The sequence below is a fragment of the Chlamydotis macqueenii genome, chromosome 28, assembly GCF_036417535.1.
Source record: "Chlamydotis macqueenii isolate bChlMac1 chromosome 28, bChlMac1.mat, whole genome shotgun sequence".
NCBI lineage: Eukaryota > Metazoa > Chordata > Aves > Otidiformes > Otididae > Chlamydotis > Chlamydotis macqueenii.
Genome location: NC_141583.1, coordinates 573229 through 598644, shown reverse-complemented (window position 1 = coordinate 598644; position 25416 = coordinate 573229). Strand labels below are relative to the sequence as shown.

The window sequence follows — 25416 nt, the reverse complement described above, 5'->3', positions numbered from 1 at the left end:
CCGGCGTGCGTGGGCCGCTCCGTGCCTGCGCGCCCCAAAACTGCCTTGCCTTGCTCGCCGCGGCTCTGCGGGCCGCCTGTCGCCCCCTGCGTCCGCGGAGGCCTCGTCAGCTGGCCCCCCACAGCGCTGCGCCGTGCCCCCCCCCAGTTTCGATTCCTGCGGGCCGGGGGTGCACCCCAATTTCGGGCAGGCCCTGCTCGGGCAGTGGTTTGACGCGCAGCTTCATCCTGGCAGGACCTGGCCGGGAAATCCACCCCGTCCTGAGGGGCGAAGCGCTCCCCTGCCCCCAAACGCGCGCCGGGGGGGCTGTGGGGCAGATGGGCGAGGCGGGGGTGCGGCGACGGCTTCCTGCAGCGCCGGTGCGGCCGAAAACAAGCCAGCAGCTGGGCCCTGCTATGCAAATATTGCAGAAAGAGCCTCTGGGGGGGCTTTTTTGTTCTCTGCGGGGGGCGGTTGGGGTTTCTAGTTTATTTTTTTTTAACGCTGTGTCTTACGGCTTATTTTGGGGCTGCTCCATTCCCCACCCCACCCCGGGTGCGGCGGGGCCCTCGCCGTGGAGACGTGTGAAGGCGCCGGGGGGGCTCGGCGGGGGCTCTTCCCGGAAGCCGCAGCGCTCGGCGCCGATAAACCATGGGCTTCCTCTTCCGCCGCGGCGGGGGCTTTTCGCAGAAGCCAGCTTCGGCTTCTCCGAAAGTTCTGCGTAAATAAGGGGGGGAAGGGGGGGGGTTCAGCGGAGGCTGTGCCCGATGCTGCGCGGGGAGGGGGCTCGGGGGGTCTTCGGCACGCGGCCCGGCTGGTTTGGGGTCCTGCTGCGCCCGACGCCTCTGGGTGGGCGCAGAGATTGGGGGCGGGGGGTGCTGCCCCCTCTGCACCGAAGGGTGCTGGGCTGGGGTCCGGGGGGCACAGCGCTCCCCTCCCGCGGGCTGAGGGCAGGGGGGTGCAGCCCCCCAAGCAGGGCTGCTGTCCTGGGGCGCAGGGGGGAAGGTTTTGGCGGGGAGAGGGGCGTCCTGCGTCCCCTCCCCCGGAGGAAGGGCCCAGCGTTATGGGGGTTGGCACAGATGGGTGCCCAGGACTGCCCCCCCCCCAGCTCCCTGGGGCTGTCCCTGCGGGCCGCGGGGGTGGGTGACTCATTTGGGCTGAGATGACAAGAATTTGGTTGTTGGTTTCGGCAGCTGGGGGGGGGGTGGGGGCAGGGAGGGGAGCGGGTGTCGCTGCACTCCTGTGATGAGCCCGTCGGGCCTCAGCCCCCCCGGCTCCCGGTGGAAAGGTGTGCGCGCCCCCCACCCCCCCCCCGCCTCGGGACGCGGTGCTGGCCCCTCGCGGGGTGCGGGGCGCGGTGCGGGGTGCGCTCCTGGGTCCCGGCCCGCCCGGCTGAGCTCCGCCCAGCAACAGGGGCCGATAATAGCAATTGGGGAAGTCACGCGGGCCGCTTCCAGGAACCGGCCGGCCGGTGCGGCCCAGCCCCCTCCCGGCCCGGGGGGGTCTGGGGGGGGCAGCGGACACCCCCCGCGCCGCTCACCGGCCTGGCCCCGGGCACGGGGCTGCCCTGATGAAGGTCTCCCTCCTCCTCCTCCTCCTCCTCCTCCGCCGTGCCGTGCCCCGCTGCCTGGCAGGGGGGGCTAGGAGGGGTGTGGGGGGGGGCACAGCGCGGCATCTGTGGGGCTTTGGGGAGCACGGGATGTGGGGGCCGTGGGGCGCGTGTGCAGGGCGGAGGGGGTTACGGGGGGGGGCGCGGGCACCCACGCGTGTCTGTGCGCTGACGGGGGTGGGGGGGGCAGAGTCCGAGCGCGCGTGAGGGCGTGGGGCTGGCGTGGGCCTCGCGTGGCGCCGGCGCGGGGCTGTGCCCGCGGACCCGCCCGTGCGGGAGCGGCGACGGTGACGCAGGCAGGAACGCGCTGGCAGGGCACGGCGTTCCGCTGGCACCCGCGCCGCGGCCAGCACCCAGCCCCGCGCCCGGCCCGCGCCCCGGCACTGACCCCCGCGTCCCGTGGGGCGCCCGGGAGCGGCGCGGGGAGCAGGCAGCGCGCCGCGGCCGCCCTGAGCGGCACGGTGCCCGCAGGGACGCCGGGGACAGGCCACGGAGCAGCGCAGCCCCTGCGGGGGGGCACGCGTGACCCCCCAGTGTCCCCACTTCCCCCTCCCGCCATTTCCTTCCTCTTTTTTCTGTCGGCGGCGTGGACGTCGCCGTCACCGTCTGCAGGACGGTGGCCAGGTGCCGGGCAGGGCGGGGAGCAGAGCCCCGCTGCCCCCGGCCGGGGGGGCTGACGGGCAGCACGGTGGGCTCTGGCGCCCGCTGAGGGACTTCGGCAGTGCCAGCGGCCGTCGCGGGGGAACCGCGCGCTGGTTTTGGCAGGAAAAGGCGTCGGTCGCAGGCGGGCGCGGATCGCCGTGCGCAGCGACTCGGCGGGTGCCTCGTTTCTCAGGCAGAGGCGCAATTTCTTGCCAAAACAACCAGGGCTGTGCGTTGCAAAAGCCTTTTGAGATCGAAGCCTGGACGGATTCCCACCAGCGCTGTACGTCAGCCGCGGTGCTGGCTGAAAACGGCTGCCGGGCCAGGAGATACTTACGGGGGCCTGAAGTAGAGACCGCGAGCGCTGAAGTGTTTGTTTTAAGGAGACGAATTGGGCAGGGAAGGCACCGAGCTGCTCGCCCGACGCGTTGGCCACCCCGCGCCACGTGTTGCGGGCAAGCAGAGTGCCGGGAGGAGCGGCAAGGAGGGCAGAGCTCCCGCACGGGGCCGAGACAGGACCTCAGAGCTCCCGTCGCGCAAACGCGGCTCTGCTCTCCCTGCTTCGCGGCCGCTTCGCGCGCTGGAGGGAGGGTGGCAGGCGACGAGCCCCCCGCGCAGGGTTTGGAGAGCGCCGGGGCGAGGCGAGCTGCGAACACCACCACGGCGCCCGAGGATGGCCAGCGCGTCGCTCGTTCGCAGACCGGCCGCTGGCCTCTCCTCCGCCTGGACGCGCGGAGCAGCGCTGCCTCTCACACGGAGCCGCTTTCGGTTTCCTCTCGCCGGCTCTCGGGGTGCCGCCTGCGCTGCCTTGGTGTTGTGGTGTCGGTTTGTTTTTGTGGTTTTTTTTTTAAATCTCCCTGCAGCGTCTGCTGCCGCCGCTCTCGCAACCCTGCTGCCGCACGCAGGCCCGAGCAGCCGTCCCTGGGGCCTAGGCCGGGGAGAAGGAGCCCGGTGCCCCGGGCCCGGCCTTCTGAGGCCGCAAAGGCTGAAATGCCCGAGCTCCTTTTGCTACAGAGCCACGAGTGTCACTGCTCGGCCTGCGCGGCGGAAAGGGCCGAGGAACACGAGCCCGGTGCCGCGCTGACCGCTCACGGCCCGCGGCCGGTCCCGCCCCAGGGCCACGGAACGATCGTGACGGCGCCGCCGCCTCCGCCGGGCGCCACCGCGGCTGGAGCTCCGCGCATGCGCGCTGGCCGCGCCGCGCAGCGCTCTCTACTGCCGCCTGGCGGCCGACGGTCGGTACGGCAGCTCGGGCGCCGCGCATGCGCGCTGTCAGCCCCTCGCCGCGGAGCCGCACACCGGTAACGGCGATGCGGGGCTGGGGCGGACCCGCTGCTGGCCAGGGCCGAGCCAGTCGGCAGCAGAACGTTCCGTGATAACGTATTTAAGAAGGGGAAAACAGGAAAAAAAGAAGAGAAGGTGTGAGGGAGCTGAGAGGGGGAGGCGCGAGCCTTGGGGCCTTGCAGGCCTCACCCTCTGGCCTCCCGCCGGGCGGCGGCTGGGCCCGGCCCGGCCCGGCTGCGAGAAGCGGAGAGGAGATGGGATGTGAAGCAGCCGTTCCGGAGGGGCTGCACCCGCGGAAGAGATGACCCACGCCGGAGCAGTTTCACGGAGGACTGTGGACGTGGGAGGGACCCCACGCTGGAGCGGGGGGGGAACGCGAGGAGGTCTTCCCCCGACGATGATACAGAGGCGTAAAACAACGCGTGATGAACGGACCGCGACCCCCATTCCCCCCCCCGTGCCGCTCGGGGCCGAGGGGCCGGAGTTCAGGTACCGTCACGCCCGGGCAGCGGGAGGGGTGCGGGCTGTCTCGCTCTCCGGCTTTGGCAATAAACGGACAGTCTCCCCAGCGCGGTAACTCCGGGGAGCCCTCCCCGTCCTCGTCTCGCACCTGGAGCCGCTTTAATGTCGAGTTATCGCTCCCCGTTCAGGCGGAGGGCGCGGGAGCGAGCGGGCCCGTCAGCACCGACCGACCCCCCCCCCCCCCCCGGTGTGTTCGCCAGCAGCGCCGGGCAGCGGGCGGGGGCGGGGCGTGCCGGCTGCACCAATCGCGCCTGCCGGGAGAGCAGCGCGGGCATGACTGACAAGCTGCCTGCCCCATCATTGGATGGGAGGAGCAAGGGGGGGGGGAATCCCAGGCAGCCAATCAGAGGAAGCATCGCTTCAGGTGAAGGGCGGGCACGGCAGCCCAGCGGCCTGAGCACCTGGGGGCCAATCAGAGCCAGCATCGCCTCCGGGGAGGAGACTGACAGCCCTTGCCGCCTATGGCAGCTGAGAGCGAGGTGCGGAGGCGGGCTCTGCCCGCAGCCCCGGCCGGGCCCCCCCGTTCCGGAACCCCCATTTCCGCGGCAGCCAGCGCCCCGCCGTGTCCTGCGGCTGTGCCCCGCGCTGCCCGCCGCCATCGCCGCCGCTGTCCGACCCGCGGGGACGGGAGGGGCAGGCACGGGGCGGACGAGGACGGGGGGAGAATTGGGGGGGGTAAAAGAAAGACCGGCATGTTTCGTGGTGTTCGTTTTATTACAAAACCCTCCGTACCTCCCCCTGCACGGCGCAGCCAGCAACAACAAACCCCCAGCAGCAGCGACGCCAGCAACGCTGCGGAGCCGCGCCCCCAAACCGCGTCCTGGGGTGCTCCCGCACTCAGGTGGCGGTCTGCCTGCCGGGGTTTGGGATTTTCCGCTGGGTTTTTGTTTCTTTTTTGGAAAACGTGGCGGGCAGCACCTCGCGTTCCCCGCCTCCCGGCAGCGCTCCGCAGGGCTGGCGGCGCAGCGTTTGTTCTCCCCCGAGCGCTGCGTGCTGGAGGCGTCTGACTTGGCTCAGTTCTTCTTGGTCTTGGGGGTGTCGTACTTCCTCTTGCTCGAGTACCACAGCAGCAGCGGGATCCCGATGGAGGGCAGGGTCATCACGCCAAAGGCTGCCCAGTCCAGCTGCAAGGAGAGGTTGTGAGCGAAGTCAGAACTCATCCTGTACAAGCGGTCTTAGAGCACATCTCGCAGCTTCTGGCTCAAATCCCAGCGTGCCAGCTCCTTCGCAGAGACGCGAGGACGAAAACGCTTTGCTTTTTCTGCAATACTCTTCTGGACAACTCACACGGATTAACAGCGACCCGCGCCGGAGTTTTGACTGCAGCCAAACCGGCAAAAAGCCGCCGTGCCGGGCTGCGCGGTCGCCGCCGGGCAATCGCGATTCCCAAGGGAAAGGTACTTACGAAGTGCGGGGAGAACCTCCTGTCAAACTCGCGCTGAGCCAGGATTCCTCCCTGCCCGGGAGCGCTGGTGAAACCAACCTGGGAAAGGCAGGGGGAAAGCAGAGCGCCGGTCGCCCTTCCCTCTCGTAACAGAGCCCGCGCGGGGCCGCGCGTCACCCCGACAGGAAGCCGGAAGCGCAGTCGGGCGCATCCGCCGTCGGATTTGCGCGAGGAGCCCGTAAACACTCAACTCACCACGACCGGCCCGCCCTCCTGCGCCAGGTAGGTGATGGTCGCCGAGGTGAAGTTGAAGTAACCCGCTTTGAGGGGCCGCAGGACCACCGTGTGGGACACGTTACTGGCTCTGAGGGCCGCGAGTCAAGGACGACAGCTGCGTTTCACCAAGGGAAGAGGCGTGAGGAGACGCCTCAAACCGGGGGGAAGGGCGGCCCTGCTGGCGTACGAGTCCTCCGTGGCACGGGCGCCCTGAGCCGGCGGCTCCTTCCCAGGCAGACGGCGCGCAGCCGGACCCGGCCCTGCCTGCAGGGAGCTTCGTTCTGTCACAGCCCCTTCCGGGAGATTCCATAGCCGGGGTCCGGAACGCTGGGATTTCAGTGACAGGAGGCCTACGGGATGCTTAGGGGTAAGGAGGAGCGTCGGGATAAACCGCAAACCATGAAAAGATACGGAGCGATCCTGTCCCACTTGACGTTGAGCATCCCGGAGACAATGCCAAAATCTTCTGGGGGGAAGGAGTCATCCGACAGCTCCACGTCTAACGCAGCGCTAAATGGGCCAGAGAAAGGGGTGAGAAGGGAATCTCGGACTTGGCGTTCTGCTCACGGGGTCTGCACCAAAGAGGGAGGGGAGTTCCGTACTGACAACGCAGCAGCTGGCAGAATTGGTTCCTGAAGCATAAAAAGTCCCCAAGAGAAGACGAGGAGGACAGCCAAGGTGTGTTACGGGGAGACTACAGAGAGGGGAAGGCAAAGCCGAGAGAAACTGCAAAAAGGACAGGAAATCAGAGGTGGAAAGGAGCTGACAGCCAGGAGAGGGAGAGCGCGTGCACGGGGAGCGGGCACACCACGCCGGACCTACAGCCGGAGCAGCCAGGAGGTGAAAGCAGAGACAACGGAACAAGGAGAAAAATGCAACTTGCAGGGTCAGACCTTCAGGCACCGGTGGGGAGCTCGGCTAGGCGGAGAAAAAAACCCACAAACAAAGAAAATCCACCAAAAAAACCCAAGCGCACCACGGAGCCTAGGAAGAGCCTCACGTCCTGCAGCCACACATCCGCGCCAGGATCGGGAACCCGGCGCAGGCTCACCTGGAGCCAACGTTGTAGATGTTGTACTGCAGCGTCAGGTCCTTGCCCTCCACCGCGTATCTGTTTAACAGCGACTTGGAGGCCAGCAGCCTGGCGCCGTCCTCGCAGCGCGCCACGTAAAACAGGGCAAACGCGGCAACAATCAGGAGCTTCATCTGGAAGCAAAGGAAAACGGAATGGCGTTGATGATGTGATTGCAAAAAGAACACGAACAGGACGACTAAAGAGAGCCTGGACACTCGTGTGTCGCGAGACGGGAACAGCGGTGCGCTCCACAGCGGTATCGGTGCAGGACTGTCGCAAGCTGGCGGAAAATCAGCCTGGCTCCACACAAGTCTGCCCCTGACAGACCTGCAAGGGTGCAAGACGTGGCACAGCCGTGTTCCGGATCAGCACGGAAGAAAAGACGGCGGTTTTCTCCCGTTTCAAAGCCCCGGCAAGTATCGCTCCCTCCACCTCACACCTCGGCTCACAGAGCCTCCTCTCGCGCCTTTCAGAGCAAAAGCTTTGGCAGCCGACAGCCTCACCGGTCTTGGCAATCAACAGTTAACTGGCACAGCGAAGCACGGCAGCCCTCCAGCGCCGTGTCACGCAGCAGAGCTGGGGCCGTCGGCGGGGAGAGGAGCCGCCCCTCGCCCAAAGCCGCAGCTCCTCGTTTCCCGCACCGCCTCCCTCCAGCGGCCCGCCGGGCCCCGGAAGCCACGTCCCCCGGCTTCCCCCAGCCCCAGCGCCTCTGGAGCTGCCCCGAGGGCCCGGGGAGCGGGCGCTGGCTGCACCCGCGGCCCGTGCGGGAACCGCCCGCTGGCACCGGCTGCAGGCGACCCGCACGCCGACACCCCCGCAGCAGCCCTGGCCGCTCCCTCGCATCCCCCCAAACCCAGTCCCCCAGGATCCCCCCCCCCCGAAACCCGCAGCCACCGCACCGCCCCCGCTCCCCCGCTCCTCACCGTCGCTGCCCCGCGCCGCGCAACCGGAAGGCCGCGTCAGCGCCCGGGCGGCGGAAAATGGCGGCGGGGGGACCCCGCGGGGCACGCCGGGAAATGTAGTCCTGTGGGAGGCGCCGCGCCGCTCCGCGCGTGCGCCGCCTCCTGCTTCGGGGGCAGAGGGCTGAGGCGCCCGGACGGAGGCGTCTGCGAAACTCCGGGTTTTAACCCAAAAATACCGCTGCCCCCCGCGTCCAGCCCTGCCCGCCCTTCCCCGCGCCCCCAGCCCCGCCCACAGGTCGCGGGCGGCTGACACAACAGTCGTCAGGGAAAAGCTGAGCCTGGGAGCTGCGTTGGCTGGAGGCCCGCTGCTGAACTTCGGGAGAGGAGACAACAAAGCCGCCAAGCAAGGCTGGAGCACGGAATGCGGCCGTAGCGTCCCCTCCGTTGGCTCCTGCTCGCGGTTCTCTCCACCTGTTCTCGAGGTCGGCGCGGTTCCCCTCTCCCCTCCTTCCCGAAGAGCTCTGGGAACGAGGGGCCACCCTCGCCACGTCGCCCTCGGTTAGGGACACGCGCGTAGAGCCGGAGCCCTGTTACAGTTTATCTGTTCTCTTTGTCCAGTTAAATGGCAGAGATTGGCCAATTAAAAATTTGGTTTATTAAAGCAAGCGACCAGTAAGCAAAACAGCGCTGGGCGGCCGGGGAGTCTCCTGCTCCGCCAACGGCGCGCGCCGAGATAGCAAACCGCCCCATTCTTATACAGTAAAAACAATAAATATTCCGTTGATGCTTATACATATTCATTACCTAAACCCACCTACTCTCGCTTCGTATGCTAATTAGCTTATCAGTCCTTCGCGCTTGCGCAAATTCTCCCAGGAATTGTGGGCGAGGGTCTTCGGGGGTCTTTTGGGAGGAAGACCAGAGGTCTTCTTCACGGTGTACTTTTCACCTTTGCCTGGAATGTGCTGAAGGTGGCAGTGTCCTCCTCGGTCTGGGCCGATTCCTGTCCTCGTTAACCACCCGTTTTCCTTGAGCAAGGAGATTTATGGGATGGGTGCCATCCTATTTTCGAATCCCTGCTCCTCTGAATCGCTCCCTGGAGATAATGTGAGGCTGTTTCTCGCTCCTCATGAAACCAGACTTCCCCGTTCCACCAATTACTTGTTCAAACTACGGTTAGAAAGTCACTGGTTTTATACCCTTCACGAGCCCCCTCCTCTCGCAGTCCCGCATGCCGTGTTTCCATAGCCTGTGGCCGACCTTGCGTACTTTATGTAAATGTCCGTTGTTCTGACAAGGTTTGATGAACAGTTTATCACAAGCCCGATGGGCATCGCGGCTCGGAAGAGCGCTTCGACGAGGGGCGGCGGCAGCGGCGCGCCCGGGACGAGGGGGGACGGCAGTGCTGCCGAGGGCGCAGAGGCTGTGACGAGGGGAGAGGAGGGCGAGCTGGGCTGAATTCCTCAAGCGCCGGGTGGGACGCGTCCCGTCCGTGGCCCGCCGGGGTCGCTCTGCTGCGCAAGCCCCCCGACGTTGGGGGTCCCCCCGCCGCTTCCGAGAGCTGAGGAACGGCGCGGCCCCCCCGCTGCAGAGGGGCCCGGCGTGCAGCGCGGGAAGCAGCCTTGGGAGGTCCCGCGGGGCCTGGGCTGGCAGGAGGGGCGCAGAGCCGCGGCCCCGGACCCCTGTTCCTCCTCGCAGCCCACGGATCCGCCTCCGTTACTGCGCGGAACAATTTGAGGGGAAAAAAAAAAAAAAAAACCAAACCCGGCCGAGCTGGAAGCTTTCCGCAGCGCAGGGGGAGCGGGGTTGGTGCTCTGCCCCGTCACCGAACGGCGCGGTGGGGCTGGGGAGCTCGGTTCCGAGGGGGCACCGGAGCCCCGGGACACCGGGGGGGGGGGGGGGGCGCTCGGCTCCCCGCCGGCAGCGCCGCTGCAGCCCCCGAGCCGCCGGGTGCGGCCGCCGCCGCCTCGGGAACTACCGCTCCCGGCATGCCCCGCGGCAGCCCGCGCCCCCCATGGTGCGCCGCGGGGCGGGCGAGACCACAGCGCTGACGGGAAAGGGGGGGGGCGTTAAGGATTTCCCCTTCCACACAGCGTTCTCAGAGGCCCCCGAGCCCCCTCCCAGCTGGGCTGTGGAGCCGTGGCACCCAGCTGCGGTGTTGCCCCCTGCGACCACGCAACGGCTGCTTCTCTGCCCCTTCGCGCAGCGAGTCCCGGCGTCTTCTCCCCCCCCTCTTCCCGCATCGCCCACGCGCACGGCGCCGACACCCTGCACATGCGCAGTACTGCGCGGCCGCGGCCCCATGCGCTAGGGCCTCGCCTCTCAACCGAACCTGCTGCGAGTGCCGGGCGGGGGGGGCGGCGCGCCGCCTCCTTATTGGCCGCTGAGCCCGCGGTGTGGGGTGGGATTGGTCCTTGCGGGCGGCAGGCGGGGTAGGGTGTCGCGGCCGCCTCACGCTCGCGGTCTCCAGAAGGTTCCGCGCCGGGTGCCGCCGCCGCCGCCGCCGCGATGATGGGCCCGCGCCCCGTCCTCGTGCTCAGTGAGTGCCCCCCGCGGCTCCCGGGGGGGTCCCGGCGTCCCCCTCCCCCTCGCGGCCGGGCGCTCCCGCGGCGCAGCCGGGGCTCCGCGGGGTCCCGGCTCCCGCCCGCGGCCGCTCCCGCCCCCCCCCCATCCCCGGTGCCCGCGGCGGCCGCCCCCCGTTTCCGGGCAGGCCTCCCCGCCTGAGCCCCCTGCGCTGTCCCGCTGCCCCTCGCCCGCCCTGCTCCCGGGGCTGCTCTTGCCGTTCCGTCCCGTTGTCGTGCCGCGCGGACCCGCCCGAGTAAATCCGGCCCCGAGCCGCGGTGAGGGCGGGGCGGCACCGAGCCTGGAGGCTCCGCGGGGCCTCTGGCAGCCGATCCCCGGCCGCTCGCCCCGGCGCGCCGGAGGCCGGGCAGCCCCGACGCAGCAAACCTGATTTCAGACGGCTGCCGGGCTGTTTGTCGCCGATGCTCTTCCGTCACCGCGCGCTCACGGCGGCCGCGGTGTTCGTACTGGAGCTGGCCGCGTCCCCTCAGGCGCACACCGACGTGTCTCTGCGTTGTCGGCGTCGCTGGTTGGAATTCTTAGTAAGCTCAGATTAAAGTTATATTTCTGCTTTAATATTGTATTTTTTTTTTTCCTCTGTGCTTTAGGTCAGAATATGAAACGCGAGTCTGGAAGAAAAGTCCAGACTGGAAACATCACCGCTGCTAAGGTGACATTCTCGTGTCAGGCTGTTCTGGTTCTTCTTTCTTCCAGTGCGTGCATGGCGTGTGTGCGTGCATGCGTGTGTGCGTGCATGCGTGTGTGCGTGCGTGCGTGTGTGCGTGCATGCGTGCGTACAAGTACTGCTGTATTGAAGAGGGAGAACGGGACCCGAGGCACGTTTTCCCTAGCCTGTTCGAACCCCGAGTCCTCATTTCTTTTGCTCCTCCCTAGACCATTGCTGACATCATCCGCACGTGTTTGGGACCGAGAGCGATGATGAAGGTAGGAGCTCTTGCTGGATCACCCGTGCTGCGTGCTGAGAAGAAAGGCCGCGCGTCTCACCGGTCGGTGCAAACGTTGCTTTCCTTTCGGTTGCAGATGCTTTTGGACCCCATGGGCGGGATTGTGATGACCAACGACGGCAATGCCATTCTCCGAGAAGTAAGTTGCTCCTGGGGGACTGTCGTGTTTCACACGCGAGGGGGAACCTCTCGGGGTGCAGTCAGGCGGCTGCCGGTGGAGCGGTGGCACTTCGGCTTCGGTCCTGCGCTCTTCCTCCTCGGAACAGCAGCTTTGATCCCAGGGTGGTAAGCTTTCAGGGAGGCTTTGCAAGGCTGGTGTAAATTCTGCGGTGGTTGCAGCTGTAATCAGTCGCACCAAAACCGTACGAAGACGCTTGCTTTTACAGTGCCAGGTAATTAGAGCAAGAAATAAATATTGTCTTGCTGGTGCGAGTGGAGCTGAAATAACATCACAAAAATTCCAGTGCCAGTATCGCGAAATACAAGGGCTTGTTTTCGGTCTCGGGAAGAAAAGTCTTTGCTGTAGTTGGGCAGAGTGCCTTTGGTTCTTCAGAGGGTGTGGTATTTGTTCCACTGCGCCAGGCAAGAGGCTTCAGCCTCGGGATTCTGGAACAAAAACGTACCCCTTGCTCCTGTGCAGATCCAGGTGCAGCATCCAGCTGCAAAATCGATGATTGAGATCAGCCGTACCCAAGATGAAGAAGTTGGAGACGGGACCACGTCTGTCATTATCCTTGGTAAGGAGGGCGAACGAGACGGACTTTCATAAAGGCTGGAGGCTGAAGTTTGCCCTTTTTGTTCATCAGACCCCCGTCAGGACACCTTAATGAGACGGGTATCTGTTATTTACCAGCCCTAAGATTGATTTTTAATTTTTTTTTATTTTTTTTAACTGTGGAAGAGAATGCTGGGTCCGTTAGAGCCGCAGGCGATCGGCTCCGTGCTTTGGGAAGTTGTGTTCTTTCCCCGAGACGAGCACGGTTAAGTACGAAGCGCGGCACAGATGGCGTCAGAGCTCTCTGCGTGGATGGCAGAGCGTTTCGTTCTTCTATTTTGACTGTTGATTGTTGTACTAATTACCTGGGGAATGCTGATAGTTGGTTGTTGTTTGGTTTTTTTTCCTAGCCGGAGAGATGCTTTCTGTTGCCGAACACTTCCTTGAACAGCAGATGCACCCAACTGTGATCATCGGGGCTTATCGCAAGGCTCTGGATGACATGATCGGTATTCTGAAGAAAATTGGGTGAGCACGGACCGGTGGGAGTCGGGGGCGGGGGCGGTTCCGTGCTGCTGACAGGGAGCCGCGCGGGTGAAACGGAACAGCACGACTGGAGAGGGGCGCAGCGGGGTTACGGGTCGGTCGTGCCCAGAGGAGCCCTCTGTTCACGGTTTGGTTTTTCCCGTGTGTCAGCACTCCGGTGGACGTGAACAACAGAGAGATGATGCTTAAAATAATAAAGAGTGCCATCAATACCAAGGCCATAAACCGCTGGTGTGACTTGGCCTGCAGCATCGCTCTGGACGCTGTGAAGACTGTGGAGTTTGAAGAAAACGGCAGAAGGGAAATTGATATTAAAAAATACGCGAAGGTAGAAAAGGTGAGTGTGTCCTGAAGCGTTTTGTCGCCCGGGTGCCCCTCTCTCATTCCAAACTCGTTCCCGCGGTGCAGGGGGAAGAACTTTGTGCTGCTGCTCTGCAGCCTGCAAACGGAACCTCGGAAGCCGTTTCAGTCAGTGCTGTCACTGGCCGGTTCACGCTGGAACCAAGGCAGGCGGTTCTGACTCTCTTACGAGATATTCAGGTTGTGCTGGTTCCAAGCACAGGCTGTCAGGCCGTAGGCTGCGAGCAGTTTCTCGGGTTCTTCCACGGCTTTTCACTTACCCTAGGTCAGCACGCTCTTAAGGTTTACCCCGGCTGTGACCTGGGCGCATCCTGCTTGCCTGCAGGGCTTTCTCTTTCCCGTACACGAGGTTTCAGGAGCGCGGATGCTCGGGTTTTGTGGAGCAGGCTGACTTGCCTCCTTTCCCCCCCTCAGATTCCCGGTGGTTTTAGTGAAGACTCCTGTGTCCTGCGTGGAATCATGGTGAATAAAGACGTGACTCATCCCAGGATGCGCCGCCTTATTAAGAACCCACGCATCGTCCTTCTGGATTGCTCGCTGGAGTACAAGAAAGGAGAGAGCCAGGTAAAGCGGCTTCCGTAAGAGGCGCCTGCAGCTTCTGATCTGAGGCTGGGAAAGGGAGCAAACCCAGGCAGGCGAAGGCAGGAGCGGCAAAAGGCTCCCTTCGTGTTCCACAATTAACACCGAGGTTGAGCTGGCGCAGCGTCAGGGTTCGTCTGGTCGGGGGTTTTTGTGGTGTGGTTTCTCCTCGCCTCTTCCCCAGGCGAGAGCAGAGGAGTTAGGATCCCCCAGCCGGGCGTCTGACACGGCGGAGGGTTGGGAGGAGCGCGGGCGGGGATTTACGCCTCTCTGTGTGCAGACCGACATTGAAATCACGCGGGAGGAGGACTTTGCCCGCATCCTGCAGATGGAGGAGGAGTACATCCAGCAGATCTGCGAGGACCTGATGAGAGTCAAGCCAGACCTGGTCATCACAGAAAAAGGCGTATCTGGTAATGACATCCTCCCGTTCGTCTTAACGAGGTGCATGCTGTGCTAATTGCACTGTTCAGTAATTCAAACAAACAAAAACCCCACAAAACCCTCCCCCAAGCCTGGTTTTGAACGTGACCCTGTTCTCTTCAGGTTTTTCTGTCCGTAACCCTTTTCCCTTTAAAGACGCAAAGTTTGTCGTGAGGCTGACTGATCAAACTGCACAAACCTGATTTCAGACTTGGCGCAGCACTACCTGATGAAAGCCAACATCACCGCCATCCGCAGGGTGAGGAAGACGGACAACAACAGGATCGCCAGGTGAGCGCTGCCTCCTCGCCGGAGCCCGTGGCTGCCTGGGGCACGGCGTTCCCGTTCTTACCTCGCCCTTTCTCCCCGGTTCCCGCTCCCGAGAGTCCGACCCGGCTGTTTGTGCGCTAGGGCCTGCGGAGCTCGCATCGTGAGCCGCACGGATGAGCTGCGGGAGGAGGACGTGGGAACCGGCGCCCGGCTCTTTGAAGTGAAGAAAATCGGAGACGAGTATTTTGCCTTCATCACTGATTGCAAAGACCCCAAGGCTTGCACGATCATCCTGCGCGGAGCCAGCAAGGAGATCCTGGCAGTGAGTCACTAACGTGTTCCGCTTCCCCTCCCGGCCCGGCCGCCGCCGCGGTGCCCGTAAGTCAGCGTTTGCGCGTGAGCGAAGCCGAGCGCCCCTCCGATTCCCGGAGGAACGCGGAATCCGCGCCTCGCGCGCCGCGCTGCGCAGCCAGGGCGAAACTTGTGTGCCGCAGCACAACGGGCCCGGAGCCCGCGCGCCGTGCGTTCGGCCGGGGGTGCGCTGCGGCTCCCCGCGCCGCTAAACCTGCGCTTTGTGCCCGTTGCAGGAGGTGGAGCGCAACCTCCAGGACGCCATGCAGGTGTGCCGCAACGTCCTGATGGACCCGCAGCTGGTGCCGGGCGGGGGAGCGACCGAAATGGCCGTGGCCCACGCGCTGACGGAGAAATCCAAAGGCATGACGGGCGTGGAGCAGTGGCCCTACCGCGCCGTAGCGCAGGCTCTGGAGGTCATTCCCCGAACGCTGATCCAGAACTGCGGCGCCAGCACCATCCGCGTGCTCACCTCGCTCAGGGTAAGCGCGCGGCGTGGGGATTCCGCCCCTTCCTGCGCCGTCCTGCCCCGCGGCGCCGGCGTCCCTCCCTAGCAGCGCCCCCCCCCGCGGGGGCAGCTTGTGGGGCTGTTGGGGGCGCAGCTTTTTGGGAGCTGCGGGGGCTTTGGTGTGAAAGGAAACCCGCGCCCAACGCTTTGTGCCACATTTGGAAGCGTGAAAAGGGAACGAAATGGTGTGTTTGAGGTGCTGGAGTTTGAAAAGGAAACCGAAAACCCCTGCGGGTGAAACGGGGGAAATTCTCCCGACCTCTTGCTGTTCGCCCGCGGCCGCGGCCAGTCTGAGCTCGCAGGAGCTGGATTTGCTGCCTCGCTCCCCGGGCGCCGACCCCTCCTTCTCCTCGCAGGCGAAGCACACGCAGGAGGGCAGCCAGACGTGGGGGGTGGACGGCGAGAGCGGAGCCTTGGTCGACATGAGGGACCTGGGCATCTGGGAGCCCTTGGCCGTCAAACTGCAGACCTACAAAACGGCGGTGGAGGTGAGGAGGGGAGCGGGGGGGCTCCGTCGCGTGTCCCGTGGGAGAGGGAATGTTCCCGCTCCCGCCCTTCGCATCGCCGCAGCGGCCCGCGGAAGCTGCCCGCCCCTTGTTCAGAGGTGGCGTTGGAGCGTTCGCTGGCTGACGTTGGATGAGTTTGGGGGGGCCGCGTCCCAGCTGGGACGCCACCGCGCGCTTTTCCGTGGGCGCCAGAGCCCCCAGCTGCCTTTTCCAGCCTGCGCTGGGCACCGCGTCCGCTCCAGGGCGCCGTGCTGGCGGAGCGGTTTAACCAAAGGCAGGCGGATTTTGGTGCGGAAGGCACCTCGAGTGGATTTTATTCTTTGCCGTGAGCTCCTGACGAGACCTGGGGCCGGGCTTTCTCCACAGACCGCCGTTCTCCTGCTGCGCATCGATGACATTGTGTCGGGGCACAAAAAGAAGGGCGACGACCAAAGCAAGCAGCCCGCAGCGTCAGAGCCGGCCCAGGAATAAGGGAGACGGCGGCGCCGCTGGGAAGAAGCGGACCCCTCACGCGCGGTTGCGGGAAGATTTGGATGAAGCGACCCCGTCCCGGGGCTGAGGGGGGGGAAGGGTTTGTCTGAAGTCTGCGGGGGGGGGGGGGGGGGGAATGGGGGGGGAAAAATAGGATCGGTGAAGGTCAGGAAAGGGCTGCTGTGTCATGTAAGTGCCCGTGGGGGGAGATACCGGTGCTTAATTTAAGCCTGAGCTGTACCTTCACCTCGCTCTTCGCCTCAGAAATAAAACCGCTCGTTGCCGTCGCTGGGTGCCTTCGCCGTGGGAGCCTGCAGCGGCCTCGCCGCGGGGCCGGGTGCTGCCGGGGCGCGCTGGGCAGGTTAACGGTGCGGGCGCGGGCCGGGACTCGCTGACACGATCGTGTCTCCGCCCCAAAAAATCCTTCGAAAGGGCGGCGGCTCCTTTAAGAGTCTGCGGCGCGGCCCCTTTAAGGGGCCGGCGGTCTGCGCCGTCACGTGAGCGAGCGCGAGGACAAGATGGCGGCGGGCGCGGCGCTGGTGCTGCTGCTGGCGGCGGCGGCGGCGGGCGGCCGGGAGGTGAGCGGGGCCCTGCCGGTACCGGTACCGGGGGCGGCCGGGAGGTGAGCGGGGCCCTGCCGGTACCGGTACCGGGGGCGGCCGGGAGGTGAGCGGGGCCCTGCCGGTACCGGTACCGGGGGGCGGCCGGGAGGTGAGCGGGGCCCTGCCGGTACCGGTACCGGCACCGGGGGGCGGCCGGGAGGTGAGCGGGGCCCTGCCGGTACCGGTACCGGCACCGGGGGGCGGCCGGGAGGTGAGCGGGGCCCTGCCGGTACCGGTACCGGGGGGCGGCCGGGAGGTGAGCGGGGCCCTGCCGGTACCGGTACCGGTACCGGGGGGCGGCCGGGAGGTGAGCGGGGCCCTGCCGGTACCGGTACCGGGGGGCGGCCGGGAGGTGAGCGGGGCCCTGCCGGTACCGGCACCGGGGGGCGGCCGGGAGGTGGGCGGGGCCCTACCGGTACCGGCACCGGGGGCGGCCGGGAGGTGAGCGGGGCCCTGCCGGTACCGGCACCGGGGGGCAGCCGGGAGGTGAGCGGGGCCCTGCCGGTACCGGCACCGGGGGCGGCCGGGAGGTGAGCGGGGCCCTGCCGGTACCGGCACCAGGGGGCGGCCGGGAGGTGGGCGGGGCCCTACCGGTACCGGCACCGGGGGCGGCCGGGAGGTGAGCGGGGCCCTGCCGGTACCGGTACCGGGGGGCGGCCGGGAGGTGAGCGGGGCCCTGCCGGTACCGGCACCGGGGGCGGCCGGTTCTGGGGCGGAGCGGCAGAGCGGTCTGGGTGGGGAGGGAGCGGTACAGCCCCCCCGTCCGCCCCCCCTGCGCGGAGCAGGGCCGTCTCCAACCGGATCCGGTTGCTCAGAGCTCCGAGCCGGGCTCACAGCAGAGCTGCTCCAGCCCCCCCATCATCCGCGTGGCCTCCTCTGGGCCCTCTCCAGCAGCTCCACGGCCTTCTGGTGCTGGGGGCTCCGGAGCTGGACGCGGCGCTGCAGGGGGGTCTCACCGAGCGGGGCAGAGGGGCAGGGTCCCCTCCCTCACCCCCTGCCCACGCTGCTGGGGTGCAGCCCAGGGTGCCGCTGGTTTCTGGGCTGCCGGCGCACGTTGCCGGCTCACCCACCAGCACCCCCCAGTCCTCAGGGCTGCTCCCCATCCATTCCCCGCTCGGACTGGATTTGCGCTGGGATCGCCCCCGCCCGCGGGCAGGACCTGGCCCTTGGCCCGGTTGAACCCCGCGAGGGTGGCACGGGCCCAGCTCTCCAGCCCGGCCGGGCCCCTCGGGATGGCTCCCTCCCCTCCAGCGCCTGGACGGCACCGCGCAGCTCGGTGTCGTCGCTGAACTTGCGGAGGCTGCGCTCCGTCGCACTGTCCGTGTCCTGACGAAGACGTTGAACGGGGCCGGGCCAACGCGCACCCCTGAGGGACGCCGCTCGTCACCGGTCTCCAGCTGGACAGCGAGCCGCTGACCGCAGCTCTAAGTGCGAGTCCCCCTGAGGTTTCTCCCTTCGCAGGTGTCGATGCAGTACAACCCCGGCTGGAACGACTCCTCCGTCAACCTGCTGCACGTGCGGGCGGTGGGGGCTGCCGACACCCTGCACTACGTCTGGAGCAGCATCGGGGCCCCCGCGGTTCTGCTGGTGGCTACCAAGAGCAGGAGCAGCGCCCTGGGCGTCAACTGGACCCGGCTGCTGTCGCCCGCTCCTGCGGGCGCCATCTGGATCGACCCTCCCGGCAGCGTTGTCTACTCCGCTGCCGTTGTCTTCACCAAGGTACCGCCGAGCTCCAAAAGAGCTGCCCCGCGGCAGGGGGGCGCGGGGGGGTTGCTTGGGGCAGCGCAGGGCAGCCCGCGTTTCCCAGCGGCAGCGAAATGGCCTCGTGCGTGTCCTGCCGTGGCTTTGGTTTGAGCTGTGATGTTGCCTTGAGACGTTCGACCAGGGCAGCTCGTTTTCGGACTCCTTCCTCTCCCTGGCAGCAGCAGCAGCCCGCGGACCGCAGCGCAAAACCACGTTGCCCGCAGCGCCTGCTCGTGGCTCCCGGCCCCTCTCCCCTTCCTTCTCCCTAGGTGTTTGAGTACAGCGAGCCCAAAACGCTGGAAGAACTCTTCTACTCCACGTACGACCTGTCGGACTTCTCGTGGGACAGCATCAACCGCACCTTGAACCACACGGCCTTGACGGCCGAGTTCGCCGGCGTCCCGGCCGCCGACCCCAGCGGCAGCTTCTCCAACGGCAGCCTGGCGTTTCGGGTGAGTCCGCGGGGGCTGGGGTGCCGCAGGGAGAACGCAGTCACTCCCAGAGCGCCTTCTGGAGAGGGAAGGTTGCTCCTCGGTGTCCCCGCGGGGATCGTGCTGTCCCGCTGACCCGTGTCCCTGGCAGGTGACAGCCTACGAGGCCGGTGGCCGCGACGGGCCCCTGCCCAGCCTCCTGCACACGGCAAACAGCTCTAAAGTGGAGTTTGTCTTGGCTGGGGTGGCTCCGCGGGGCAACAGCTCCCGCTTCGTGCTGGAGGTGGCCACGCTGGAGGAGACGGGGGTGGCGCAGAAGCTGCGGTCAGCGCGCTCCATCGACGACGAGTACACTCCCACCATCTTCGAGGTGAGCGCTGGGCGTGGGGATGTCCCCTGCTGCAGGAACGAGGGCGAAGGGGCTCTGGGGCAAGCAGCGCGGGCAGCCTGCGGCTCGTCCCCCTGGCACGACGGCCCTGCGCTGCCCCTCGCTCACCGCCTGCTGCTCTCCCCCCGCCAGACGCTCTCCCTGGTCGCCGAGTCGCGGAACGGCAGCTCCGCGCTCAGCTTCCTGCAGTGGAAGGCGACAGCCTACGGCTCGCAGAACCCCCGGCGCGAGGACAGCATCCGGTGCCGGTCCCGTGGCCTGCAAGCGGCCAACTGGACCCTGCCGGTGTCCAGCGTTGTCCGTGCCTACTTCGGGGAGGGCGCGGGCAGCGCCTACACCGTCAGCGCCATCAACATCTCCTTTGGGGGAGAGGACGGGCAGGTTTACCAGGAGAAGCGCTACCTTAGCTGGTGAGTGCTCTCCCAGCCACCCACCCCTCGCACGCTGGGAACGGCGCCGTTCAAGGGTTTCTCCGTTCAGCAACGGTCTCCTTGCAGCCGTCCGTGTTTGCCCGTGCTCCTGCGGCAGGGAGTTGTGCCGTCTATTGACGCGTTCCCTCCTCCGGGCGGGAGAGCTTCCCCTTTCCCAAGTGGGATCCTGCCAGGAAATCCTGGCCTGAGCCCGTCGGGGTTAGAAAGCCCCAGGTATCCGCTCCTGGGACGCAGCTGGTCCCCGTCTCCGTGGCTGATCTGTCCCATCCCCTCCGCAGGTCGGCGCTGCTGGGCTTCGGGCAGCCCCCCCAGGACGCCTTCTCCCCGCTCGTCATCTCCATCATGGCCGTGGCGCTGGGCACCCCCGTGGTGATGCTGCTGCTGGGCGCCTGCCTGGTCCTCTTTGCGCGCAGGAAGCGCTACTCTGAGTACGAGCCCATCAACTGAGAGGAACCTGGAGGGACCCCCGGGATCCTTCCCGCCGGGAAACGACCGTGGCTGCTGCGGGGGCTCCAGCGCCTGCGGCCTCCTCTCTGTCCTCTCCTCCGTCCCCACGGTTCAGCGCAGAGGGGCCCAGGGCAACGCTCGCAGCAGCTCCCACCTCGCCTGTCGCTCTCTCCTGCTCCCTGTGCCCAGATCCTGCGGCTGATTACACTTCTTCCTCTTTTTTTTATTTTTTTTTTTCCTCCTTCCTGATCGATGCAGACAAGGGAAGTGACTGCAGGGAGCTGGTCACCCTGAGCCACAGGAAGATCCTCCTCCCCCCGCGGGATAAAACCGCTGGTTTCTATTTTTTATCAAAGCACCAGCGGGGCTGGCTGTGCCCTGTCCGGTGCCGCTGCCGGAGCACGCCGGGGCTGCCCGAGTGGCTCCAACCCAGCAGCGGGGCTGGAGGACGGGGCCGGGGACCAGTACTGCTCCTGCCAGGGCGCAGGGCGCCTCGCTGCTTCCCGCTGCGCGGGGGGCATCCCGGAACAGCCCCCCTCACCCCGCCGGGGCTCACGGATTCCCCGGTTCCCCGGCGGGCAATTGCCGCTGCGCTGGCACGCGAGGGAAACCCGGCTGGAGCTCAGGGCTGTCCGGGCAGCCCGTGAGGGGCTGATGCAGCCCTGCTCGCCGTCACCCGCAGCGCGGGGCCGGCGCGGAGGTGCTGGCCAGGTGCTTGAAGCCGCGGGGCAGGCGCGGTCCGTGGCTGCTCGGTGTTCGCAGAGGCACCGCGTCGCTTGGGGGTCTGCGCGCTCTCCGCCAGCGACTTGTCTTGGACCAAATAAAGTGGATTTCCAAGAGCAGCTTCCTGCGGAAATACCGCGCTGTGGGCGAGCGCGGGGAGAGCGGCTCTCGCGCCGTGGGGGAGTTAAAGGCTGGAGCTCAGCGGGAGCCGAGGCAGGAAAACAGAGAACGCACCTCCGAGAGGAGGGAGGCTCCGTGCCCCGGACTGACCCCTGCCCCGCGGCGTGCGGTGGCTTTGGCCGCGGGGTCAGCGCGAGCCCGGCCGTGGGCTGAGCCGTGCCGTTGAAAGTCGGGCTGTTCCCGTTCTCCGGCTCTGGGGCCGCTGGGAGGCGGGACGAGGCAACCCCGAGGCAGATGGAGGGATGAGGGGGCTCTCCCGGTAGTTGGTGGAGCTGTAACCGCGTCGGGTCACGGCCGAGAACTGCGCCAATGGCCCTGGCACGGGGCCGGACGCCCGGGGTCCCTTCGCGTCTGGAGAGGACTCCGACGCGGTGCCCGTGGCGGGGTGCCCGTCCTGGGGAGGATCGGCCGTCCCCAGCCCCGGGCAGCGACAAGCCTGCCGCCATCTCGCCCGTGCCAACTGGTTTGTGACGGGGGTGCTGACCCTCCGCCAGGAAGGAGAGGAGGGATGAGCTGGGCGGGACTGGCCGCGCCGCCTGGCAGGGACCGAGGAGCGGGGTGCGGGGCTGGGGTGCTGCGGGCAGCGCTGGGAGAGGGACAGTTCGGAGAAACGTCATTTTGGGGCTGGATAATGGCATCTCCTGGGCAAAGCAGCGATTCCTCGGGGAATTCGACCCGCCCTCCCCAAATCAGCCACGGAGCCGCTTGGAGAAGGGCTTTATTTGGCACAGCCTGCTCCAGCGGGAGGTCAGGCTCACCCCAGCCCAGCCCACCCACGGGACGGGGCTCGCTGGTTCCCACTCCGGGCCCCGTTCGCCCTCCCGCAGGAAACCCGCAGCGCAGGGGCGTTCACAGCTCTGCCGGCTCCGGGCACCCAGCAGAAGCCGGGCGGGGAGCGGGGACGCAGCCAGACCCGCCCGCACCCCTGCACCTTCAGGGCTCCCGAGGCAGGGCGTGGAGGAGGAGTCGGCCCCTCTGCAGCGCGGGGTCTGGGCGCCCCGTCCCCCTCACCCCCAGTAGCGCAGTTTGGCCCCGCGGTCCCTGGAGCCGTCCTCGGGCTGCGGCGCCGCCACAGCAAGGACGTTCTGGGGCTCCAGGACGAGCATGCTGTACAGGTTCCAGAGCAGCATGGCCAGGAGAGGCAGGAAGGTCATGCTGAAGCCGAAGGCGCGGAAGGAGCGCCCGACGGCGTAGGACAGCCAGTAAATCAACCTGGAGAGGCCGGAGAGGCGCGTGCTCAGCGCGGGCGATGCCCTGCAGCCAGCGCCCAGCCTGGCGCAGGGGTTCCGACCCCAGCGAGGGTTCGCCAGGCGCAGCCGCTGCGGGAAGCGGGCTGAGGGACGGAGCAGCTCCTCCCCTGCGCCGGCTTTCCTGGCCGGGTGAGGCTCTGTCGGAGCGGGAGTTTCACCGCGGTGTTTGCCGGCGTTGGCGCCCTGGGCAGCGCCGCAGCCCGGGCAGGGTGTAAAATCCACTTACCGGGAGATGGCGAAAAGCCCCGTGAGCAGGGGGATGAGCTTGAGGACCTCCTGGGAGAGGTAGGTGGCCAGCACGGCCATGTTGAAGAAGTAGAGGATGAAGAGCTGGACGGACTGGGAGACGTAGGTGCGGTGAATCTCCACCTCCCGCTGCAGCTCGCCGAAGGGCTCCAGCGCAGAGGAGCAGAGGCGGGAGATGCCGCTGACGATCATCCCTGGGGAGCGGAGGAGAGGGGCTGAGCGGGCGCCCGGCGAAACGGCGCTGGGGGAGGACGGGAGAGAGGTGCCGCGGGGTGGGAAGAGCGTAGGAAAACTCAACCTGCTGCCCCTGGGGAGAGCGAGGGAGCTGCGGAGGGCTCGGCCCCGGCCCCGCTCCCCAGCGCCCCCGGGCTAACGCAGCCCCGCGGAGGGGCCGGAGGGCTTTGCGCGCCGACCCCAGGGCTCACCCAGAACGATGGGGAACGTGGCAAAGGCGGCGCAGCGCAGCGTGTAGACCAGGCGGGCGCTGACGGTGGGCAGCAGCGGGGCATCAAAAGGCAGGAAGACGTAGGCGCCGTAGATGAGGCAGGGGCAGAAGAGCAGGGCCGCCGCCACCGAGGCCACGGCCTTGAGGTTGCCGGTGCCGCAGTCCCTGGCGCACGGACACCGCGGGCTCTCGGTCGGCGGCTTGGCCGCTCGCCCCTCGAAGCCCGGCGGGTCCCTGTAGCGCGAGGGGCCCAGGGGAAGGAAGACCTGCTGCTGGCGGAGGCCGGCAGGTCTGGCGCCATGCGGGACGCAGCCCTCCTTGCTCTCCTCCCGGGGCCACGGGGCAGGGTGCTTCTTCGGCTTGGCAGGTGTCCGCTCAATGCACTGCGGGTCGATGGGCACAAAGACGTGCGCCGCCATCACGGGCAGCCCGGGGGCTTCCTCGTCTTCGGCCTCAGCCGGGGGACTGGTGGGAGCGGCCTCCTCAGGGTCTTCACGGGCCCCTTCAGGACTCGAGCGCCTTTTCGTCTCCGCAGAGTCTGGCTGGTCCCGGGCGCCGTGCTGGCACCGGTCCCACGGCAGGGTGGCGGCAGGGTCCCCCGGGTGTTCATCTGAGGCTGGTGCCGCCTCGTCCACGGGAGTGGCCAGGGCCACCTTCCCCAGCTCCAGCAAAGCCACCTCCTCGGGGGGCAGGACGGGGTCAGCGGCAGCCATGAGAGCGGCCAGCTCGGTGCCGCTGGGGAGGCAGCCGGGCGCTGGCAAGAGAATCTCCTGCGCTTCGGGACGTCGAGAGGGGACTGGGTTTGCGTGCCTTCCACTTCACCCTGCACGAGGAGAAAGGCGAGAGGCAAAAACCATCAGACATGAGAGGTCTGGGGTCACGCGCGCTGCCCCGGGTACAACGTGGGGCGCAAACGGCAGCCGCCACCCCCGCAGTCCCTGTCCCCCGCCTGCCCTTCCGCCGTCCGGAGAAAGCAGAGCCCAGCGGCCCCACGCTCGCACGCCCGGCCAGCGCGCCCAGCCCGCGGCAGCAGGATCGCAGCCTGGGAATTGCTTCCCGGCCTGGCCAAACATCCCGGGTTTCCGGCCGGGCACGAGCCTCGTGGCCTGGGGGAGCTGGACGTGGCCTGGTCGATGCAGCCGGCTCCGTCCTGCGCCAGCGTCAGCGAGGCCCCAGTACTTGGGGGGAGCCCTCCAGGCCGCATCCCGAAATCCCAGCTGAGGCCAGGAGCCAGATTTGCTGCCTCTTGCGGCTGAGGCCGGTCCGGGGCAGGGTGCTGCCGGGTGCCCCTTGCCGGGGGGAGCAGAGATCCAGGCAGAGGTCTCCCATTTTCCCTCTCAGCAGGGGATCTCCGTCTCAGCCCAGCCCGGGTGCTGCTGGCTGCGGGCTCGGGAGCCGCCTGTAAGGAAGCTGTCCCTCTCTCCCTTCCGGGAACGCTCACTGCTGCACCCCCAGAAAGAGCCCTGCTCTGCGCACGGGCACGGGGAAACTGAGGCACGGAGCGGCACAGGTCTTCATCGGCGGTCTGCACAAGGAAGTCCAGCTCAAGCAGCTCCCCGTGTCTCGCCCACCTCCGCCTCCCCGCTCCCAGCCCCGCTCGCTCATGGCCCCACGGGACACGGGAGGAAAGCTGGCACCGCGCTCCCCCTGCTGTGAGACTTACCCGGAGAGAGGCGGGGGGTCATGGGGCTGGGGGCCGCGCAGCAGCCGCAGCTCGGCCGGGAGCCTGCGAAACACTTCCACGCTCGCTCTCCGCCGCCGTCTGGACTTCAAACCTGTTCAACCAGCTCAGGTGGGGCCCGGCTGGAAGGGGCAGGCGCAGCTGCCTCACCCCATGCGCTGAGCGCCGGCGGCCCCTCAGCCCCGCGTCGCCCCCTGAGCCCCATCCCGTGCCCGGGGACATCTCCTCGGCGGGCCGAGCAGGGACAGCCAGCACGCGGGGACGCGCACAGGGCAGCGCGTCCCCCTTGGCGAGGGTCTCTGCGCCGGAGGGCTGGCGGCAGGCCCGGGGCTGGCCGCAGCGCTTGGCTGCCGTGGCGGAGGCAGGGCCGGCCTGCGGCTCCCGTTCTGTGACGGCCACGGCCACGGCGAGGAGGCTGCGGCACCAGAGGGACCGGGGGGCCCTGGGGACCCCCCCGCCTCAGCCAGCAGCGCCTGGCTTTCGTGCTGCGTGGCGGCAGGACGGGATCCAGGCCTGGGGAGGGATTCCCCGCGCCATTCCCTCCACCTCGCGGCCCCGGTGTGAGCCCCCCCAGGCGCCAAGGCACAGGGACGGCCGCCCCCCAGCTCCTGCCAGGCCTGTGGCGTAGGGCAGGCACGGGGGGGGGCGACCAGGCCCGTGGCGTGGGGCAGGCACGGGGGGGGCGACCAGGCCCGTGGCGTGGGGCAGGCACGGGGAGGGGGGGACCAGGCCCGTGGCGTGGGGCAGGCACGGGGAGGGGGGGACCAGGCCCGTGGCGGGAACGGGCTACGAGCGCCGCGGCCTTGGTCCGCCACCGGGGGGACCACTAGAGCGCGCTGGCTGACGCCGCGCCGCCGCCATGTTTGCCAGCACTAAGTGCTGGCGCGGCGGGAAGCGGGAAACTCTCGCGAGGTGACGCC

The 25416-nt window shown here is 67.4% G+C and overlaps 6 protein-coding genes across 9 annotated transcripts in view; 3 read left to right on the top strand and 3 right to left on the bottom strand.

Annotated features, from left to right (window-relative positions):
* Positions 1 to 4269, top strand: part of INTS3 (integrator complex subunit 3) — a 187142-nt gene extending 182873 nt beyond the window's left edge. For both annotated transcript variants that reach the window (XM_086768605.1, XM_086768604.1), the window contains exon 31: positions 4250 to 4269. The gene's annotated coding sequence lies outside the window, so the exon portion shown is untranslated. The remainder of the gene's footprint in view (positions 1 to 4249) is intronic.
* The window catches only part of MRPS21 (mitochondrial ribosomal protein S21), a 100808-nt gene that overhangs the window by 25641 nt on the left and 49751 nt on the right, over positions 1 to 25416 (bottom strand). The gene's annotated exons all lie outside the window — the stretch shown is intronic.
* SSR2 (signal sequence receptor subunit 2) lies at positions 4732 to 7784 on the bottom strand. The gene is made up of 6 exons (XM_086768275.1): positions 7695 to 7784; positions 6748 to 6902; positions 6108 to 6206; positions 5676 to 5784; positions 5442 to 5519; positions 4732 to 5160 (listed from the first exon to the last, which is right to left on the bottom strand). Exons 2-6 carry the CDS (start codon positions 6900 to 6902, stop codon positions 5050 to 5052), a joined length of 552 nt encoding a protein of 183 aa, XP_086624401.1. The 5' UTR covers positions 7695 to 7784; the 3' UTR covers positions 4732 to 5049.
* Positions 10074 to 16216, top strand: CCT3 (chaperonin containing TCP1 subunit 3). The gene is made up of 14 exons (XM_086768217.1): positions 10074 to 10212; positions 10844 to 10905; positions 11130 to 11180; positions 11277 to 11339; positions 11841 to 11937; positions 12326 to 12443; positions 12612 to 12798; positions 13236 to 13385; positions 13681 to 13813; positions 14033 to 14114; positions 14235 to 14415; positions 14681 to 14926; positions 15309 to 15440; positions 15825 to 16216. Exons 1-14 carry the CDS (start codon positions 10182 to 10184, stop codon positions 15927 to 15929), a joined length of 1638 nt encoding a protein of 545 aa, XP_086624343.1. The 5' UTR covers positions 10074 to 10181; the 3' UTR covers positions 15930 to 16216.
* GLMP (glycosylated lysosomal membrane protein) lies at positions 16418 to 20813 on the top strand. 3 transcript variants are annotated; one of them, XM_086768219.1, is made up of 7 exons: positions 16418 to 16493; positions 17051 to 17061; positions 17993 to 18250; positions 18544 to 18726; positions 18857 to 19075; positions 19226 to 19503; positions 19803 to 20813. In XM_086768219.1, the coding sequence occupies exons 1-7, from the start codon at positions 16448 to 16450 to the stop codon at positions 19969 to 19971; spliced, it is 1164 nt and encodes a 387-aa protein (XP_086624345.1). In that variant the 5' UTR covers positions 16418 to 16447; the 3' UTR covers positions 19972 to 20813. The 3 variants fall into 3 exon arrangements, with proteins under 3 accessions (XP_086624345.1, XP_086624344.1, XP_086624346.1); XM_086768218.1 differs by lacking the exon at positions 17051 to 17061 and having other exon boundaries at positions 16422 to 16507; XM_086768220.1 differs by lacking the exons at positions 16418 to 16493; positions 17051 to 17061 and adding an exon at positions 17150 to 17195.
* Positions 21576 to 24843, bottom strand: TMEM79 (transmembrane protein 79). The gene is made up of 4 exons (XM_086768221.1): positions 24479 to 24843; positions 22796 to 23638; positions 22351 to 22564; positions 21576 to 22086 (listed from the first exon to the last, which is right to left on the bottom strand). Exons 2-4 carry the CDS (start codon positions 23526 to 23528, stop codon positions 21882 to 21884), a joined length of 1152 nt encoding a protein of 383 aa, XP_086624347.1. The 5' UTR covers positions 23529 to 23638; positions 24479 to 24843; the 3' UTR covers positions 21576 to 21881.

Bases quoted from the DNA above. Each gene is read 5' to 3' on its own strand.
- GLMP (XM_086768218.1), top strand. From the start codon at position 16,448: ATGGCGGCGGGCGCGGCGCTGGTGCTGCTGCTGGCGGCGGCGGCGGCG. The intron at 16,508-17,992 runs GTGAGCGGGGCC...CTCCCTTCGCAG, and splicing joins CGGCGGCGGGCGGCCGGGAG to GTGTCGATGCAGTACAACCC. The intron at 18,251-18,543 runs GTACCGCCGAGC...CCTTCTCCCTAG, and splicing joins CTGCCGTTGTCTTCACCAAG to GTGTTTGAGTACAGCGAGCC.
- SSR2 (XM_086768275.1), bottom strand. From the start codon at position 6,902: ATGAAGCTCCTGATTGTTGCCGCGTTTGCCCTGTTTTACGTGGCGCGC. The intron at 6,207-6,747 runs GTGAGCCTGCGC...TGGCCCATTTAG, and splicing joins ATCTACAACGTTGGCTCCAG to CGCTGCGTTAGACGTGGAGC. The intron at 5,520-5,675 runs GTGAGTTGAGTG...TGCCTTTCCCAG, and splicing joins AGGAGGGCGGGCCGGTCGTG to GTTGGTTTCACCAGCGCTCC.
- CCT3 (XM_086768217.1), top strand. From the start codon at position 10,182: ATGATGGGCCCGCGCCCCGTCCTCGTGCTCA. The intron at 11,181-11,276 runs GTAGGAGCTCTT...TTTCGGTTGCAG, and splicing joins GACCGAGAGCGATGATGAAG to ATGCTTTTGGACCCCATGGG. The intron at 14,115-14,234 runs GTGAGCGCTGCC...TTTGTGCGCTAG, and splicing joins GACAACAACAGGATCGCCAG to GGCCTGCGGAGCTCGCATCG.
- TMEM79 (XM_086768221.1), bottom strand. From the start codon at position 23,528: ATGGCTGCCGCTGACCCCGTCCTGCCCCCCGAGGAGGTGGCTTTGCTG. The intron at 22,565-22,795 runs GTGAGCCCTGGG...TCCGCTCCCCAG, and splicing joins CACGTTCCCCATCGTTCTGG to GGATGATCGTCAGCGGCATC. The intron at 22,087-22,350 runs GTAAGTGGATTT...CGGCCTCTCCAG, and splicing joins GGGCTTTTCGCCATCTCCCG to GTTGATTTACTGGCTGTCCT.